Raw genomic sequence first — 19,130 nt, forward strand, 5'->3', positions numbered from 1 at the left:
ACGGGGAAGTCCCGAGTCTTGGACGTCTGCAACCTTCAGGAGAGCCCAGCCTCCAGAGTTCCCAACGCCGCGCCCCTCCCGACACGGCCTTTTCCTTCCGTGTAGGCTCCTCCCGGAGGGACAGGAGGCGGAATCGGCCCGGGCCCCGCCCCCTGGGCGTGCCTCTACTCAGCACCGCGCAGCCTCACCAGAGTCGCTTTACGGCCGGGGAGAGGGTGGGCCCTGGCCTTGAGGCAGGAGGCCGAGTTGAGGGGCGGGGAAAGAGGCCTTTTGCGGCAGGCCGTAAGTGACGACGTGGGCGGTGCGAGTGCAGCTGGAGGGCAGAGGAGGCGGGTTCGTGTTTCCCGGGCCGAACCGGGCTGTGGGGGGCGCGGGGCCTGGGCCGGGGCTGTAGCTAAAGGCCTGCGGTGACAGTATGGGTGAAGGGAAGTGGGGCGGGGGAGGTCTTGGGCCGCTTTGGCCTGTGGGGACGGCTGGTGGGCTGGCGGGCTGGAGTCCTGGGTCCAGGCCGGGGATCTGACCCTGGTTGGTGTTCCACTACCCTCCCCCACCCCGAACCCGCAGCGCGCCGGTCCTGTCCTCGCCATGAGGCCGCAGCAGGCGCCGGTGTCCGGGAAGGTATTCATTCAGCGAGACTACAGCAGTGGCACACGGTGCCAGTTCCAGACCAAGTTCCCCGCGGAGCTGGAGAACCGGGTACGTAGACTGACTCCCCGCGCCAGCTCTGGGCGAGGGAGGGCTCTTCAGGGACGGGAGGGAGTATGACACCAGCCCCGCTGAGTGTCTCGCGGCTCTGGGGAGGGGCAGGCAAAGAAGGAGCCTTGGTCAGAAGGGGGTCACTAAGCAAGACATGGTGCTTGGAGGAGGACGAAAAAGCCCAAGTCCCGGGTGTGATGACCGTGTAGAACTCTGGTGCCCATGCCCGGAGTGTGTACCCAGCCCGCCGTCTTCTTCCCGGCTGTCCCCTCCCACCTCCATCCCGGGTTGTTGACAGCAGTGATGAGAAACTAATTCCTGCGGTTCCAAGCCACCTAAATCAGCACGTTGTAAGCTGCATCCTCCTACCTAGCCAGGAAGAGTCATCATTCTCGTGACTGGCGTTTGTGACTGTTGTGCTGGTCGCACTCACTGCTCGGCACAAAGGGTTTATTAAGTTACTATGCCAGGCAGTACACACAGGCCTTCTTGGAACGTGAAAAACGCAGAGCATTAGATTGGCCTGGACACGGAAAGGTCTCAGAACAAGGCCTTAGAGCAGTCATTCCCAATTGCGATCACTGGGAACCACCTGTGTTTTGTTGACTTGCATATCAAAATTGGCATGAGGATATAGGTCCCTTAGGCAACCCTGCATACAGAAATGGAAGAATGGGCTGCCTGTGTTTCCTCCTTCTTCAGACTAAAGGGGGTTTGGGGGGATATCATTGTATTGTATTTTAAAAGTGCAATGAAGTTAGCATGTATGTGTGTTTTCTTGTACCTGCATGTGTTTACCCACCCGAAGAAAGATCTTTTGGTCTTGATCCATGTTACTCTACATTCTGTTTCCTTTTTAGAGATCAGTTTCTGGTTAGATGGGAGCAGGTTTTGTGCTGTTTTCACCTTGGTGAGGAGGGTGAGGGACTAAGTTGATTAGGTGCACTGTGGGTGTGGGAGTAAGAAATACTGGTCATGGGGTAAGTGGGTGTAGATGAGTCTGTACTAGAGAAATGTATAGCAGTCGTTTAAAACCAGCTTGTAACAGGTAGGTGGTTCTACCTGATTGCCAGGTTTGGAAAATCAGTGTATATCAATTGTAGTGTCCTTCAACATTAAGTTATTACTGTGGTCAGGTTAGTGACCTAAGTATGTTTAAGTGCAAATGAAAGATCAGGTATGCTTTATAAAGATGGTTTGTAGAGTAACTTCTCCGTGAAATGCCATATAAATGGGGCTGTAGTTTATTGTCTCGATGTTGGGTTAACTCAGCTGGACACTGGGTGGCCATTTCCACTGTGGTTCGAAGAGGTAGAAATTGAGCAAGTTGCCTGTTGGCTAGAGCTACTGAATGTTATTTTTAAAATAATTTAACATCACAGTTAACATGTTTTACATGTTAGGGCTTGTGTGAAATGAAGCAAATGTTTTGGTTGTAAGCCTGTTATACTCTTAGACTATTTATGTACTTTTAAATCGGAGTGTAAACTATTTACCACACTTACTTGGATGTTATAAGACTCCTTTGTTTGGGCGCCTGGGTGGCTCAGTGGATTAAGCCGCTGCCTTCGGCTCAGGTCATGATCTCAGGGTCCTGGGATCGAGTCACGCATCGGGCTCTCTGCTCAGCAGGGGGGGCCTGCTTCCCTTCCCCTCTCTCTGCCTGCCTCTCTGCCTACTTGTGATCTCTCTCTGTCAAATAAATAAATAAAATCTTTTAAAAATTTAAAAAAAAAAAAAAGACTCCTTTGTTTAAAGGTTTTAAAGTCAAACTTCCAGTGCATAACTGAGCCAAATACATGTATGCATAATCAAACATTAGCCTTCCACTCTGTGTGTGGTAGAGCCTTTATTTTATAGTCAATACAGAAACACAATGTAGTCACAGATCCACTGACTCTTACAGGAAATTGATGTTTCTAAATTCTTTAGTCCTTTTATTTCTTTGACTTCAGATTATAGCCTAGAACTGCTTGTGACTCTGAGTACTATATGGAGTGTTATTTGGTGCTGTTCAGTTGGGTCTTTGAGGGGTTTGGGTTTTTTTTTCTTTTTCTTTTTTTAAATGTTTGGGTTAAAACACTAGTTTATACTTTAAACTGCTTAGGAGAGCTTTGATTTTTCTTTTAATGCTTGAAATCAAATTTAAATTACAGGTTTAAATTTTCTTTGCTTTGTTTGATGGAAAATTGAAAGGTTTCTGTCTTTGTTTCTACGACTTACCCTAGAATTTTACTGATTGCTCTGCCATTGGGGCTGATTTTCCTTTTGTGAGAACATCACACTTGGCAATTTAATAGAGGAAGAAACTAATATACAAATGTTTTGTATTACTTTAAAGCATTAAACACACATATATTTGTACCCTTTAATCTGGGAGTAAGGACAAGTTCTGCCTGTAACAAGTTTACTTTTTTTTTTTTTTTTAAGATTTTTTATTTATTTGACAGAGAGAGAGAGCTAGAGAGGGAACACAAGCGGGGCAGTAGGAGAGGGAGAAGCAGAAGCAGACTTCTCACCAAGCAGGGAGCCGAATGTGAGGCTTGATCCCAGCACCCTGGGATCATGACTTGAGCTAAAGGCAAAGGCCCAACAACTGAGCACCAAGTACCTCTAACAAGTTTACTTTTTCTGTTGCCTGTTAGAATGTAATGCTTGGATGCTTAAGTACTTTGTTGCCAGGACAGTTCCTGAAGAAAGCTTTATCCTCACTTTAGCCAAAATACAGACACGTTGGGCACCCTTGGTAGGACAGAAATGAGTGATCTATAATTGAAGCATTTTTTCCCTTACATACCTTTAAAAATATGCGTCTATACCTAGTTGGTGGAAATTACCTTTGACTTATGATCACTTTAAGCTTCCGCTCCATGCTTTCTACTACATAGTTCAGGAAACAAAAGTTCTTGGAAAATGAGTCTGATTCCTATTTTCTTCTGAATTTCAGTGCTTATTGTTTCAAATTTATATTTGGCTCCCACTTCACAAATCTCCCAGTTTTGACATAGCTTTGATCTCAGTCTTCAAGTGCCCAAAGGACGGCACTGACAAGTGTTCTTCATAGCGGAGTGAGAGGAAAATGCCCACATTTGTTCTGTTGAGCCCTGGTATGCCTTTACTGCTGCCTAGCATGCGTTTTACCCTCTTTTCTTTTTTAGTGACCTTTCTAAGAAATTACTGACTTTTTAAATTTTTTATTAAACTTTTTTTTTAAAAATCCTTCACCTTGGATTTTTTTTTTAATGATCTATGATTTACCTCAATCCTATAAAGCACTATAATCTTGGAATAACTTTTTTAAGAATTCATGTTTCTGGTATGACTAGTAATTCTAGTCATAAATAAAATGTCTCCTAGTTGGATCCCATGGTTTTGAATCACACTGTATCCAAAGAAATGTAAATAATTCATAGAACTTTTCTTATCAGATCATAACATTTTTGGTAGATCAAATGTGCATTTTTTTAAATTATTTAGACTTTTGTAGATTTGCCAATGTGACAAACTGAAGGTGTTAACTTGGCCATAACTAGTAAAGATAACAATTTGTTATAAATATTTGTTCATGAAGTGAACAAAGTCCATTTTCAGGGAATGAGAACTCTGACATAGATTCCTCAGATGACCATTCTTCAAGTGGTGGCTCAGTACAGGAATGCTACCCTGACTTCTAGCTCCATCTCCACCCACCCAACCCTTGTCAGAAACTCTGAATATTCTGGGAAATTAAAAGTAGCTCCTTTTGAAAAACAGGAGAGCTGCCACCACTTTAAAGTTCACATTAAAGTTTTTCATGCCTTTGGCTCTTTGAGTCCTCAATAGTATCTCCATACAAAGGAAAAACAGTAATTGCAACTGCCTCTAACTCAAAGGATTTTAACTGCTTAAAGGTGATTATCATTAATTGTTTCACTTTTTTTTTTTAAGATTTTATGTATTTATTTGGCAGAGAGAGAGATCACAAGTAGGCAGAGGGTGGGGGGGCGGGCGGGGGGGGGGGGAAGCAGGCTCCCCGCTGAGCAGAGAGAGAGCCTATGTGGAGATGTGGAGCTGTGGAGCTGGATCCCAGAACCCTGGGATCATGACCTGAGCCAAAGGCAGAGGCTAATGCTGAGCCACACAGGTGCCCCAATTGTTTTGCATTTTAAAAAATTATAGTCTTGGGTCTGTTTTGTCTCAAACTGTATATTGAAATTATTTGACTTTTTTCCCCATCTGTTTCTATAGAAAGACTTAACAAAAGTGAGGCACCTGGGTGGCTCAGTTGGTTAAGCCTCTGACTCTTGATTTTGGCTCAGGTCATGATTTCTGGGTTGCGAGATTGAGCCCCATGTCAGGCTCTACATTGAGCATGAGCCTGCTTTAAGAGTCTCTCTCAAAAAAAAAAAAAAAAAGACTTCATAAAAGATAGAATTTATATGTAAGGAGTTACTCCTTTCAGGAGCAAAGCAAATGTGTGAGAGAGGGCCTAGAGTAAGGACAGATAAATTGTCTTTTTTTGCCGAGAATGACAGTGTTACATGAAATACTCTGCTAATGGGTAAAAGTTGTAAGGTACAAGCTTTGAGGTTTGAAATCTACAAAGTTAGGAGAAAAAAAGTGAAAGCAGGAGATTAAAGTGAAGATGGATGACAATGGTAGTATTAGTGTAAATGTGAGATAGTGGTGTCACTGAATAGAAACGTAATAAGAATGACTTGGTGAGAAGACTTCTGTGATAGTTTGAGATTTTGTCTCAGTGTGAACTTTCAGTAGATTCCAGTGTTTGGGGACTCAATTTAAGATTACTTGCTCTTAAGAGCGAGAGAGGCAAACCAAGAAACAGACTCTGAACTATAGAGAACAAAACGGGTAGTTACCAGAAGGGAGGTTGGTGGGGGGATCAGTGAGATGGGTGATGGGGATTAGCAGTGCTCTTGTAATGAACATCAGGTGTTGTATGCAAGTGTTGGATTACTCTTTTGTGTACCTGAAACTAATATTACGCTAACTGGAATTTAGATAAAAACTTTTTAAAAAAATAACAAGATTACCTGCTCTTTTGAAATAAAGAGAGTATCTCCTTCCTTTTGTGTCCCCACCATATGCCTCCGCCGTAGTACTTTGTCAATCTGTTATGTTTTTATGTTTCCATACCTATTCTGCTTTCATGACTGTCAACTCTTGGAGGACTAAGACAGTGTCTTACTCATCTTTCTCTAAGCTGTCTTAACACCTGTCTGATGGTAGGTGCTCAGAAAATGTTGATGTAAGTGAATGGAAGTTGGAAGGATTATATAATTTTTTTTAAGATTGATTTATTTCAGAGAGAGCATACTCATGAGTGGGGGCCTGGGTGGGAGGGCGGTGGCAGCAGGATGGAGAGAGAGAGAGAGAGAGACTCTCCACCAAATCCCCTACTGAGCACAAGAGCCCAACATGGAGCTCGATGCCATAACCCATGAGATAATGACCTGAGCCAGAACCAAGAGTCGGACACACAGTCAGCTGAGCCACCCAGGTACCCCAGGGTTGTATCATTTTATGAAGTTACTTGATACTCAGTATAGAGAATAAAGAGATACTGTCTTGAGTCTTGAAGTTATCCAGTGTCCATAAGAGGGGATAAGATTAAACAAAGACTAAGCAATTTTGGTAACATAGGTCCCCATTTCATCGCCTAAAATGTTTGCCAACTAGTGGTTAAGAATGTTGACAAAATAGCAGAACAAATTAGTGATAGCAAGCATTAGTGAGTAGTTGATCTTTTTTTTCCCAAAACTTATTTTTAAATTCTTTTTTTCATTACAGATTGATAGACAGCAGTTTGAAGAAACAGTTCGAACTCTGAATAACCTGTATGCAGAAGCAGAGAAGCTTGGAGGCCAATCCTATCTTGAAGGCTGTTTGGCTTGTTTAACAGCATACACCATCTTCTTATGCATGGAAACTCATTATGAGAAGGTAAGGCTACCATTGTTTTCACAAAATCTCTTAAAATTGTGAAAAACGGTGAGCTGTTGACATGTTTACAAGATGACAGTTGCCATTAAACTTAAAGGAGCATGTATAGTAATAATAATTCAAATTTTGTTGTTGCTCCTATGTCTAGAGCACATAGTAAAGAATCCTGAGTCTTTCAGAAATTGGTCAAAATTGTTCAGTCAACATGAAGTTGACATACTGGTGTTCAGATTAGCTTACACTTAAGAAAACTGTGGAAAATCTATATTCTCATTCTGTATAGCTTTCTGAGAATCCTCTTGTTTTCCCCAAGTCTCTGTCTTCAGTTTTATCCTGTGACTTGAGTTCTTATCTTCTCTTTCCATCTGCCTGCTGGATCTGGTGTTGCCAGCTTCTCGGCTTCAGTGTCCAAAAGGCAAACCTCGCACCTCCACATTTTGTGTAATAGCACCCTGCCTTTTTCAGTACCATCTTAAGGTGTGGAGGATGAAGAAATTATCAGTTGTCAAAGCTGAAATATCTTCCATTTTCTCATTCACTAACTTTTCATGATTTCCTCTGCCACTGTTCTAATATGTGTCCTTATTACCTGTCTCTCAGTTATTTGAAATAGTCTCACAAGTTTCATTTCTTCCATTCTCTTATTTTTCCAAACCATCTGCTGCTGCCTTCATAAAACACTATGTAAGTGGGGTGGCTCAGTCAGTTGAGCCTCCAGCTCTTGATTTTGGCTCAGGGCATGATCTCAGGGTCCTGGGATTGAGCCCTGTGTCAGGCTCTGCACTCAGCAGACAGTCTGCTTGAGATTCTCTCTCTCTCTCTCTCTCTCTCTCTCTCTCTCTCTCTCCTGCTGTGCCCCTCTCTCAACTCGCATGCAATCAAAACAAAAACAAAAATCACTGCATTACTTCCTCTCATACTCTTCCAAAGTCAGAGGCCTTCCCTGGCTTCTCATTTACTAACAGTCAAGTCTAAGCCCTGTCTCCAAGTGACCTCCAACTTATCTTTCCAGCTTTGTCTCCCACCCCTTCTTTACTTTATCTTTCAGCCAGACTCATTCTCTTGCCAGGCAACAAGCACACCCTCTGAGGTTTTCCTCCACCTATAGTGCCATTCTTCCCCCGTTCAAATCTCCCCAGTCCATTAGATCCTCCTGTCGTCTCACTTTTCCTTATTCTTCAAATCAGAATTCTTTCTCGTGTTTGTATCCCCACAATATTTTGTTTATGTCTCTTTTCCTGGCACTTAACCTGTCTTAATTTTGGAATGTAGCAGTTTACATTCTCATTTGCCCTTCAGGGATGTATTTTTCTTGGGTCAGGGACAGTGCTTTAACCATTTTGTGTCCCTCTTCATGCCCACCACCATGCCCTGAGATGTTTTAGGCACTCACTGAATGTGTTTTGAAGGAATTTAAGTTAATCACAGTAAACCCCTAATATATTATTTAACTTTGAGCATGTTTAGCAACTAAAATGCTATAAGGATATCTGTATTACAGATTATACCCCACCTAATAGAAGTGTCCCTGTGATTGTCATGGACTCTATATAGTGGAAAGCAAATACAGTTGCATCTGAAGTATTTTTGAGAGTTACTGGCTAAAAATACTGCCATATGCTTCATTAGCATCCTGACATGAACTGTCTTAGTGTTACTAAAAGGGTATATTTAAATAACTAAATTAGTAGTTAATATATTTTTTCCATATCATACAGAGAAGCAGGTAACTTTCATTCCTGTTCAGCATTCAAAAATCAGAAGTTTTAAAGGATCAGTATCAGCTTTCAGTCTGCAGCTTCTCTTTAATAGTACATTCGCTGAGTGAAGGGACAAGGGATTCATTCATTTGGTAAATATTGAAAGCCTACAATGTGCTAAACAGTGTGCGGGGGATGTAACAGAATAGGGCAAACATGATTGCTGACTTTGTGATATTTATAATTTAGTGGTAATGATTGATGCAAAGGAAACAAAACCAACTAAATTATAAATAGTGATAAGCATCTTGAAGAAAACAAACTTTCCCGTGATAGAAAATATTAGGAGAGGCCTAATTTAGATTGTGTGGTCAGAAAGACCTCTGAAGTGGTAACCTATAAGTGGCTACATGAAGAATGCAAATCCTGGGACCATTCAGGTAGAGAGATTAGTGTTTGCAAAGGTCCAGAGAGCGTGATAGGTCCTGGGAACTGTAAGAAGGCCAGAGTGGAGAGAGGAGCCACAGGCGAATTTGGAGAGGTTAGGAGGAGCTGTAGCATGTAGGAGTGTGTAGTCCATAGAAAGATGTTCAGATTTTACTTTCAGTGCAGCGGGGAAACTACTCAGAGATTTTAAGTGGAAGAGTGATATGATCAGATACTCATTTTAAAGCAATCTCTTTAGGGGGGAAAAAAAAGTATGAAAGTGGAAGTAGGGAAACCAGGTAGGATGCTCCATGGAAATCCAGGCGAGAGATGATGGGTGCCTGGACAGGGAATGGAGCTGTAGAGATGGAAGGAGGGAACAAATTCAAGGACTGTGGTGATAGTGGAACCAAGATTTGATGAGGAACTGAATGTAGGAGGGGTCGGGCTGAATTCATATGGCTGGAAACTAGGCCATGGGGGGATGTTCATTTTAAAAAGTGTAGGACATGACCAATTTAAGGTAGAATTACAGCTTCTAGAGAATTTTGTTCATGCTTAGTGGAGTATTAGACAATTGAGTTGTCATTTCACTATAGCTTTTACATTTGTTGATAAGATTTTAATTAACTTTTATTTATCCATGTGCATTTGCTGAAATAGATAGATACCTCCTTCTATTGTCAGTTGTAAAAAGAAATTGGTAATTGGGTACTAGCCAAGTCAATTACATTAATTATGGGATCATGGACAAATTAATCTCTCTAAGCCTGAGCTCTCAACTGTAAAATGGGTGTTAGAATTAATGTATTTCCTCACATATGGTAAATGCATAATAGTATTCTCTTAAGATGAATTTAAAAATTAAGTTTGTGTATATACATATATATGTATAGACACACACTAATGTGTGTGTGTGTGTGTGTGTTTTCCAGGTATAAGTAATCTTTTTTAGGAGCTGCTAACTTATTTAGCTTATTAAAACATTTAGCAGCTTTTAATTAAAATCCCTTTAACTATGGGGGCACCTGACTGGCTCATTTGGTAGAGCATATGCAGCTTGTGATATTGGAGTTTTAAGTTCAAGCCCCACCTTGGGCATGGAGCCTACAGTCAGTCAACAAATAAATATCCCTTTGATTATTAATCTTGAAGTTCTCTGTATCAGGAATAGAGTGGAAATTGGTCCTAATACATGTTTTACCTTGAATTCATAGGCGATATAGAAGGTACTACTTTGTAAGACTAATCAAGGTTTCTTTCTTTATATGGAGTATTATAAAGCAAGTAAAGACCAAATAAAATTAGGGACGCCTGGGTGGCTCAGTTTGTTAAGCATCTGCCTTTGGTTCAGGTCATGATCTCGGGGTCCTGGGATCAAGCTCACATTGGGCTCCTTACTCAGTGGGGAACCTGCTACTCCCTTTCCTCCCCAGCCTCACCTATGTACTCCTGCTCTGCTCTCTCTCAGATAATAAATAAAGTCTTTTTTTTTTTTTTAAGGACCAAATAAAATTAGTCAAGAAACCAAAATTTAAGGTGTGGCCACATTTTTTTAAGTGGGTGATTTTATTTTAGAAACTGGGCATGAGTGACTAGATCATGCCAAATGAATAACTGGAATGATGCTAATTAAGACTTATACTTTTAAAAGAAAATATTAAATGTATATTTGTCATTTTGATGCAGTGATACTAGAACACAGCTGCCCTCCTAATCTCCAGTTTGTCCCTTAGGAATTTCTGTACTATTATTTTCCACTTTATGAAAGGACAGGATTGGGTCAGTTAGTCTGTATTGTTCTAAACACTAAAATTTTTAGTCTGCAAATAGTAAGCCAAATATAATAGTGCTTACACTTTGTCATGTGGGTTAAATTTTTTGAAATTGTAAATAAGCCTTTTAAAACTCACTAGAACAATCATGCTTTTTTTTTTCCTATAATGTGCTGTTTATTGATTTAAAATGAAGATAAAGACTTCAGTGTTATTTCTCTATCGTTGTTGCCCATTATAATTAGAGAACAAATGGGTTTGTAGAAGCTTCTCCTCTCAGTAGCTGTCTGCCTTTTTCATAACATCCCTTCTGTTTGTGTGCTATAATCTGTAAAAGGAATAAATTGGAAGCAACCTAGTTATTTCTGAAAGTACTAAGATCCTGCTGTTCTCACTTAGCTTCACTTAGGATATTTTTTCTTGAAGGTCTGTATTTTTTCTTGAGCGTCTCTCCACTTTAATATTCTCAAGGAGGATAATAGTCTTTACTGAGGTTTGATTGTGTTTAGCTTTGTAAATATTATAGAGATTGAGGTTTTATTAAGGGTTTGAGGATAACCGATAATTTTGTTGAGTATTATAGTTTGTTTTGACATTGATTTACCAAAAATAATAAACTATGGCTAAAATGTTAACATAAAGTTTCTTGGGAATAAGAACGTTACTTTGTCCTGCCTGGGATGCAGTATGAGTTTACTCATGTTAATGCTTTTTTGTTGCTAAAGAGACTAGGAGTTTAAGAGCATCTTGTTTAAGGCAGTCCTGCCTTCACCAGAGTGGTTTAAGAGGATTTGGAGCTTATGCAAAAAGAAAACATTGTTTTCTTTCTGAACTGATACCTAAGTGCACATGAATGTTATTAACGTTTAAATAAAAACCTTGCACAACAGAGTTACCCTTGAATCAAATAAAGGCATGCTGTTTCTTTGCTGGTAACCTGTACCCAAGGAGAGAGGAGGAAAAGCTGTTCTGAAGGAATCCTTTCTTTGAAACCAGTCATGCAAGCACTTTTCTGACTGTACCCCCTAGTGGAAATGAATGGGAGTAAGGGTAGACCAACTCTCCAATTTCCAGTGCTGGCAGGTGAGCCAAGGAAGAAATTGGAGAGAAGATTGAGGGTCCTGAGTTGGGCACCTTTATGGGCTACTTCCTTCTATTCGTTATTTTAGCGTAATTGACAAACTGATAGAAAGATAGTGCTTAAGATTTCTTTTTTGCCCATAAAAGATCAAACATCACACGAGTTCTTTGAGAGTTGAAAATAGGAGAATGATACTTGTATTATTACTTCAGATAATTAGATGAAAAAAAAAGATTTCTTTAGAATTGGTATTCTTAATTCACTACCTGAAGAACCCTGCAGATTGCTCTTTAATTAACATCATTCTCTTTTAGAACATGAAATTTAGTATTCTCAAAGATGCAACTTGAATAAACTTACTTAAATTTCCTTTTCCTTCAGTAAGAAGATTTGTTATGGAAACTTTGTGTTTTAAATTCTAAATCAGCTTATACTACAGCACCTAAATTGTAGCATCCTAATTTTGTTAGTTTGCCCTGGTACATTATAGACCCATACTTAATTTGTTTCTTAATCTCTAACTTTATCCTCATACCGTTCTTTTTTTCCCTTATGTCATGATCACACTTATCCAGGATTTCAGCATATGCTGATAGTATGAAAGAATCTAAGAAAATGTATAGTAATTAAAGAACTGGATCAAAGCCTTTTTGAACATTAGAGCCAAAAAAGGGTTATGATGACTTTGAATCTGAAATAAAACATGTAACTCTTTGATTTTGTATATAGCTACTAAGATTTATTTTCTTCTACCTTATCAGTCTCAGAATTGCCCTTATTAAAGCTAGAGATTTGGCAATTTCCAGAAGTTCCTTTGTATCCTATCTGGCTTTTGTCTGCATTTGCTTTGACTTTTACAACCTTAATTCTAAACTTATAAACCAAAGTTCCCATCAAGGACACAAGAGCAGACTACAGAGTAGCATTACATGCAGTGGTGGAAATGATATAAGACGCTTGTCATCAGAAACTCCAAGGCAGCTGTCACATGCTTTACAAAGGAAATAAACTTTTAAGTTTTAAACTATTTGGGCTATCTCTTGTTAATGGGCCAACTTTGTATCATTACTTAAAATTGATGAAAACATTCAAAGGAGAGAAGCAGCTGTTCTTAAGTCTTAAAGGGAATGCCCAAGAAGTACCTTGGTGTCACATTAACAACACTTGATGAGTGGGAAAGAGAAAAGTACAACCAACTTTTGTGTATATAATCACCTACTTATTTCTCTATATCCAGGATTGAGACGACAGCAGGTAAGAAGGAGGGGCTGGCACTCATGATTTTGTACGCACGGGTACTTACACCGCATTGAAGACCGTGTGCCTTGCAGAGTCCATCAGGCTGTGCCATATGTCGTACACAACCAGCATGTGCCAAATACTCACAGCTGTGTCCCTTCATGTGAATACCCATTTCTTCTTTTAAAAGCTAATTCCACTGCCTGAGTATTTTGAGATCCAGCTAATACTTAATGGGAAGTCTAATGACATTTGTTAAAAGCTATGGTATTTCCTTCCATCAGGTTCTGAAGAAAGTGTCCAAATACATTCAAGAGCAGAATGAGAAGATATATGCTCCCCAAGGCCTCCTCCTGACAGATCCCATTGAGAGAGGACTTCGAGTTGTATCTTTTTTGTCCAGATCATAAAGTCTAAATATCTATAAAAAGAAAATTTTGACAGCATTCTTTGGCATCAACTAGAGAGAATTTAGGTCCCTTTTCTTGTATTTGCCCTAGGGACCTTCTCTGAATTGTTTACCTACCTCAACCCTCCCGTCTCCAACATTTTTCTTAAAGCACGTCTCCTTCCTCTGCATCATGCAGGTCTTTGGATTGTTTAATATTCTGGTTACCTTCTTTCTTGGTGGTTCTGAGGGCATCTTGTAGTAATAATGGGGATGGCATGAGTAATGTGTTTCAGCTGCAGAAACTCTGAACCTAAAGCTTCTTTGAAATGCATAAACTCATAATGTGTGGTGAGACTTGTCATCCAAATGAATTGCAGTTCCATGGGTTCATTGGACTAGTTGAAATTAGTTACAGCTGCCAGATGTATAATTTCATTACCTTTGACATACTGTGCATATTTTTAGAGTCAGTAAGCTTTGAAACTCACTAAGTGAATTTGGTAAATAAAATTGCAAAAAAACTAATTTAGCTTGATAACTGGAATCATGAGTAAAATAAATTTTTTTAAAAACCGAGGTCAGATAATCCCAGGCCTTCCGGCTGATAATAATTTCAGCAGTTTTATTATACTCTGTGGCAGTGGTTCTTAAACTCTTAGAGGTCATGAACCCTCTCCCAAGAAAAAGTTTGCAGATAACTACAGGGCATTTTGAACCCCTGAATTCATTACCTTCCTTAGTTCTCAGCTAAGAACCCCCTAGTTCTACAATACAGCATCTTTTTCCCAAAAAATAAACAACGTTTGGGGGTGGAGGGTGGGGGTGGGGAATTACATGTAGAGTACTACAGGCAGTTAGATTTCTTAAAGTTTTTTGCAAGTTGGAGAAAGCATCACGTCTAACTTAAGTAGGAGAAATTATTAATAATTCAAAAATGAGTAAAGGAAATTGAAAGCAAAGTCTGTGCAGATCATTCACATCATCTTTCCACAGCCCCCTTTTATATGTTCCGTTCTCCAGTGTGTTTTCTTAACAGCTATGCTGTTTAGATTGAAATCACCATTTATGAAGACAGAGGCATGAGCAGTGGAAGATAAACCATAGAATTAAAGGTAAAAAATTATGTGATTTATGTGCAGTTTTTGTCATTTGTAGCATGCATGAGTTTTCTTCCCTGCATGGCAAATAAATGATTAGATAATGACATATTCTGTGTATTGGCTTGAGATTTAAAATGTATATTTAACCCAAAGTTCTATTTGGTGATCTAGAATTTAATCCTGATTTTCCCCCTCTGTATTGTTTTCAGACTGGTTTTATTATTACTTTGTTTTGCCGGGTGTTTTTTCCGGGGAGGAGGTCTTGTTTTAATATTCAAAACAATCCTAGACATTTTGCATATAAAAATCATTTTCGCTATTGCCCTGCCTGTATGATGAATGGCTTTAATAACCAAAGAAACGTTTCAGAGTGGAGGGGAGATTCTTTTATTTAGGTGGCTTCGTTGCCCTATAGAACAAAACTTACCCTGGTGGTTAAAACCATAAATTTAATTCTTTTGTTTAGAACATTTATGTTCTTCTGTATCCATATAATGACCTTGAAGAAATGAGAAACAAATCAGTTAATACTGGTAGGAGTGTAGATGCAGAATCATGTGGAAACCATAGTCCATTAGTACAGCCTTCTAAGTAACAGAAAATCATACTGCACCATTTCTGCCAGTTCCAATCATTTAGACTTTCTACAGAGAGTGAACGTTCTGCTGCTGTACTTTCCTAATTCACTGTTTGCAGGTGTTTGTCACTAACAGGGAGCACAGAAACAGATCCAGACCTCCTCCTCCTTCCAAGGGCAACAGTAATAATAACTGCCATTTCGAGGGCACCTGCTCTGTGCCAGGTGTTCTGTGAATGGTATGTCTCCTTACAAAAAGTGTGCCGAGTATTTCCTCCATTTTAGAGATGAGCAAACCAAGGTACAAATAGATGAAGTGGTGTTCTCAAAGTCATTCAGTTTAACACAGTTTGGCATATGAACCCAAATTTGGTGAACCATAAAACCCCTGTTTTCACACCATATCTCCTATAAGTTCTTGCAGCAGAAGAAACATGGGGAGAGGGAAGAGTTCATCAGATTATTCTAAGTGTTTATCCTCCCCTTTTCTTTTTCAAGACTTTCTTAAAAGATATATTTTGTCTACCCCAGTACAATTTATCAGATCCTATAAACCAATCAACATTCCAAAGCTGCCGTCTTAGCACTAGTGAAAGTGGCACCTGAATTCTTTGACTTTGAAAGCCAAAATCTAAATAATGACATTCTCTGCCATGTGTTTCCTTTCTTTAAAAAGGTCTTGTTTGGGAATACTTAGTGTTACTTGCTCATAGACTTTGTCGTGTGCAATTTCCAAATGACACTTCTCAGTGGAGCAACCAGGAACCTTAATGTGTGGTTTTTGTTATGTGCCATTGGAATAAGTTTGTTTTATCAATTGCAGCTGCCTTGACTTGGCATGACCCATTTATCATGACTCATTCTGCAGCTATTACTGCTAAATGTAATGTTTTTCTGGGGTGGTGTGGGGTTTTGAGCAATTACACACCAGAGACTAATCTATCAATAGCCAGGCAACTGTGAAATTTTGAAATGGAAAAGATTTACATTAGGAACTTCTGGATAGTTTCATGAATGGAGATATTTCTGTTCAGTTTAGAGCTGCGTGTTCCTCAGGCCCAGGACCTAGTATGGGTGGAGATCTTGGTGGAGGGGGAGATACTGTAAGAATAATTAATTCAGTTCTGTGGTTTTTCTTAAGTCTCTAAGGTTTCTGTGCAGGTTGAGGAATTACACGAGAGTTAGTGATTTAGCAAAAAAACAAACAAATCATGGAGATGGCCTTTATTAAAGATGTTTAAAATCACTCTATTAAAGACTGATAGAGTTTTCTCTTTGAATTGTCTTTATTTAAAAATTGGAACATAATCATTACTCGGTCACAATAAATGAGCACTGATAAAAGTAGCTAACTTTTGTGGGTGCTCATTCTGCACCTGCACTGTTCTCAATGCCTACAAGCTACTATAGCGGCCCTACAAGGTACGTACTATTATTCCAGTTTTCTCAGATGAGGAGAGTCAGGCACAGAGAACCCAAGTTACTGTCTAAGACCAAAGACTAGTAGGTAGCAGCCAAGGTGGCCTGGCCCCAGACTCGCTGCTTCAGCCCGTGCTGTGCTACCTGCCTCTTGTAACAGGATTGTTCAGAGACTGAAATATCCAGGGCTTGTGTTTCTAGACTGTTGAGCTATGTGGTTGCTTAGTCAATTAGTACAGATCCAAGTATTCTGTTAGAACTGAGGAGCTCCTGTGAGCTGGTGTAGGAGAGATGTTGTAGAGGTTATTTTAGCATCCCTTTCTAAAACTTCTACTTTTCGCATCTGACTGCAGATCCCACCTCCAGCTGGGACCCTCATCTATCCACTGGCCGATCGCAGAGTGTCCCCTACCTCCTCTCCAGAGCATCATTCCTTTGTATCTGCTGCCAGAGCCACGGTGCCATTTACTCCAAGGACTAACTTTCTAAGATTCCACACCTGGAGTGACCTCTAGTCGCTCAGCATCCACTTTGTGTCTCCAAATTGTGTAGGACTCTGTAATCTTTTGATTAGTTTCTGAGAAAACACAATGAAGCATTTCACTTTTTTTATTCAAAGCCATTAATAAAATAGGCCGTTGGTTAGCCCAACACAAAGTTTCTTTCTTATCTGCCACCAGTACCAGTGGTTCTCTTCATTCCTTGGGCCAGCTTCCCAGGTGGCTCTCGACTTCCAGTCACATCTCAGCCAGTGTTCAGTCTTATTTCCCTCAAATTCATAAAATGCTTTTCTCCAGGATTTTGGTGAAAGGTAGGCTGTATCTGTGGTTTTGCTAATGCATCTCCCGGATTTCGAAGAACTACCAGTTTTGCCATGACTAAAATCTTAAAGATCTGTTTCTGCTGTTCAAATTCTTAAACTGAAACTCATTGGAAAAATAATGTATGATGTTATTTGTTTTATGATAGTAATTATTCCTAATTAAAGCAGTATTTAATGCAATTTCCAGTTATTTTTCTTTGGAGAATTTTGTTATTATTGCATTACCTTGAATGTTGGGAAGATGTAGTATGTGTTGCGTGTTCCTTACAAAAATAAGTAAGCACAATAAAGTGGATGCTAAACCATCAAACATAAATGTCCCTGCTGTGTCCCTGAATGTGTAATAAGCAAGTATAATAAATATTTTAATTATAGTTTTGTTATAAATATAACTTATGAGAAAAGAAATTTGATAGGAATAATACTGTATATTGCTAATTTTTAACTGTCCCTACTGGCAAACCTTATGATTCATAGACTTTCCTCATATACAGTATTCAGTGCACAGAAATCTTATGATTGGTTCAAATACAGTAAGTTAAATGATTTCCAACTAAAACTCTCAAGTCTGAGTCAGTGTTTCAAGTTCTTTTGGCTGTATGTTCTTAGTATCGGGGTTTCTTATGCCCTTCCTTCATCTTTGGGGTTTGAGAGCACTGTTTTTGGGAGAAAGTTCAGAAATGTATTAGGAGAGAATGAAACAGTTAAAAGTTTTACTTTCAGAGATACTGTAGGTGCTAATACTGGATTTAATCTTTCAGATTTAGTTTCTTTTATGGATCTGTTAGTTATTCAGTAAATCTCATCAGTCTGTGTAATAGTTTAATTGTATAAAATTCCTTTGTTACTTTAGAGCCTGTAATAGTGTGTCTGTCTGCCTTTTAAACCTGTTGCAATAACTTTGCTGAAATAAGAACACATTAGTAAAACTTTTCTTAAACAAATTGTCTCTGTGTCATATCTGGTGTGGTTTGGTAAAGTGACACGGCATTAAATTTCACAGATAAACAATACTACTAGAATCGGTGCAGCTTAATGTTTTCCAGCAAACATCTTACACTCATCACACTTTTCCACTTTTTACATGCTTTATCTCCTAAGAGACAGATATGTTCGCTAAATAGATAAAAACAAAGAAATCATCCCTGAGAGTCAAAAATGTATTCAATTAAAGAAAAATATGTTTCATTAAGAATAAACTATCAGTAATTGTTATATCCTGGATCATCTGATGACTTTTTTAAGATGAAATGCATTAGTAGAGAATAACCACTTACATAATACAGTCCATATTCTGACTTTCGTAAGATTATTTTTCTTTATAAAAGTCAACTTCTTTTTCCTACCCTATTACACTAACAGGAAATGGTACTCAAAGAAGGCCATAAGCCCCTGCCTGGCTCCTACCATAAAGTAATAGTTTTGCAAGAGTAACATGCTTTATTTTTCACTTTGTTGTTTAAGTCCATATAAGGGAGGTCAGAGTATTAGTGCTATGTTTGATTTATATACAATGGTCTCCTCTTCCCCTTGCCATATGTCTCCTTCCCCACCCTAATCCTTCTAATTCCATGAGGGCAGAGGTTGTTTCTAGTTAACCTTGCATCTGTCCCTAACTCGCAAGCATCATCATGCAGGGGGATACACCTACTCAACACGCATATTTGCTAAGTGAATAAGATACAGGCTGACGGGTGATTAGCCCAGTTACTTCACTACATCTTGAGGTGTTTGACTTGTATACCCCCTCTTATAAAGTTACAAGATTGGAAAGAGATCTGTGGCTTAAACTCTTAGAATAGACTTTTTTGCACAGAGATAACTACTCTCGGTAGGAGAAAGTGAACTTTCTCCTGTAGTCAGGAATTCCCAGGGAAAGGAAAAGAATTACATTCAAAACATTTTGAAGTACAGAGATCTGTAAATACTGCGTAACCCTCCAACTCGTCCTTTGTCCTTT

The 19,130-nt window shown here is 39.4% G+C and overlaps 1 protein-coding gene across 2 annotated transcripts; it reads left to right on the forward strand.

Moving 5' to 3' along the window:
* The first annotated feature begins 222 nt into the window (after window positions 1–222).
* GOLGA7 (golgin A7) lies at window positions 223–18,114 on the forward strand. 2 transcript variants are annotated; one of them, XM_059384183.1, is made up of 6 exons: window positions 223–333; window positions 565–696; window positions 6,487–6,639; window positions 13,145–13,246; window positions 14,301–14,363; window positions 16,701–18,114. In XM_059384183.1, the coding sequence occupies exons 2-5, from the start codon at window positions 586–588 to the stop codon at window positions 14,346–14,348; spliced, it is 414 nt and encodes a 137-aa protein (XP_059240166.1). In that variant the 5' UTR covers window positions 223–333; window positions 565–585; the 3' UTR covers window positions 14,349–14,363; window positions 16,701–18,114. The 2 variants fall into 2 exon arrangements, with proteins under 2 accessions (XP_059240166.1, XP_059240165.1); XM_059384182.1 differs by lacking the exon at window positions 223–333 and having other exon boundaries at window positions 345–696; window positions 14,296–14,363.
* Window positions 18,115–19,130: the final 1,016 nt, after the last annotated feature.

Source organism: Mustela nigripes, chromosome 18 (genome assembly GCF_022355385.1).
Source record: "Mustela nigripes isolate SB6536 chromosome 18, MUSNIG.SB6536, whole genome shotgun sequence".
Taxonomy (NCBI): Eukaryota; Metazoa; Chordata; class Mammalia; order Carnivora; family Mustelidae; genus Mustela; species Mustela nigripes.

Bases quoted from the DNA above. Each gene is read 5' to 3' on its own strand.
- GOLGA7 (XM_059384183.1), top strand. From the start codon at position 586: ATGAGGCCGCAGCAGGCGCCGGTGTCCGGGAAGGTATTCATTCAGCGA. The intron at 697-6,486 runs GTACGTAGACTG...TTTTCATTACAG, and splicing joins CCGCGGAGCTGGAGAACCGG to ATTGATAGACAGCAGTTTGA. The intron at 13,247-14,300 runs GTATCTTTTTTG...TATGCTGTTTAG, and splicing joins TTGAGAGAGGACTTCGAGTT to ATTGAAATCACCATTTATGA.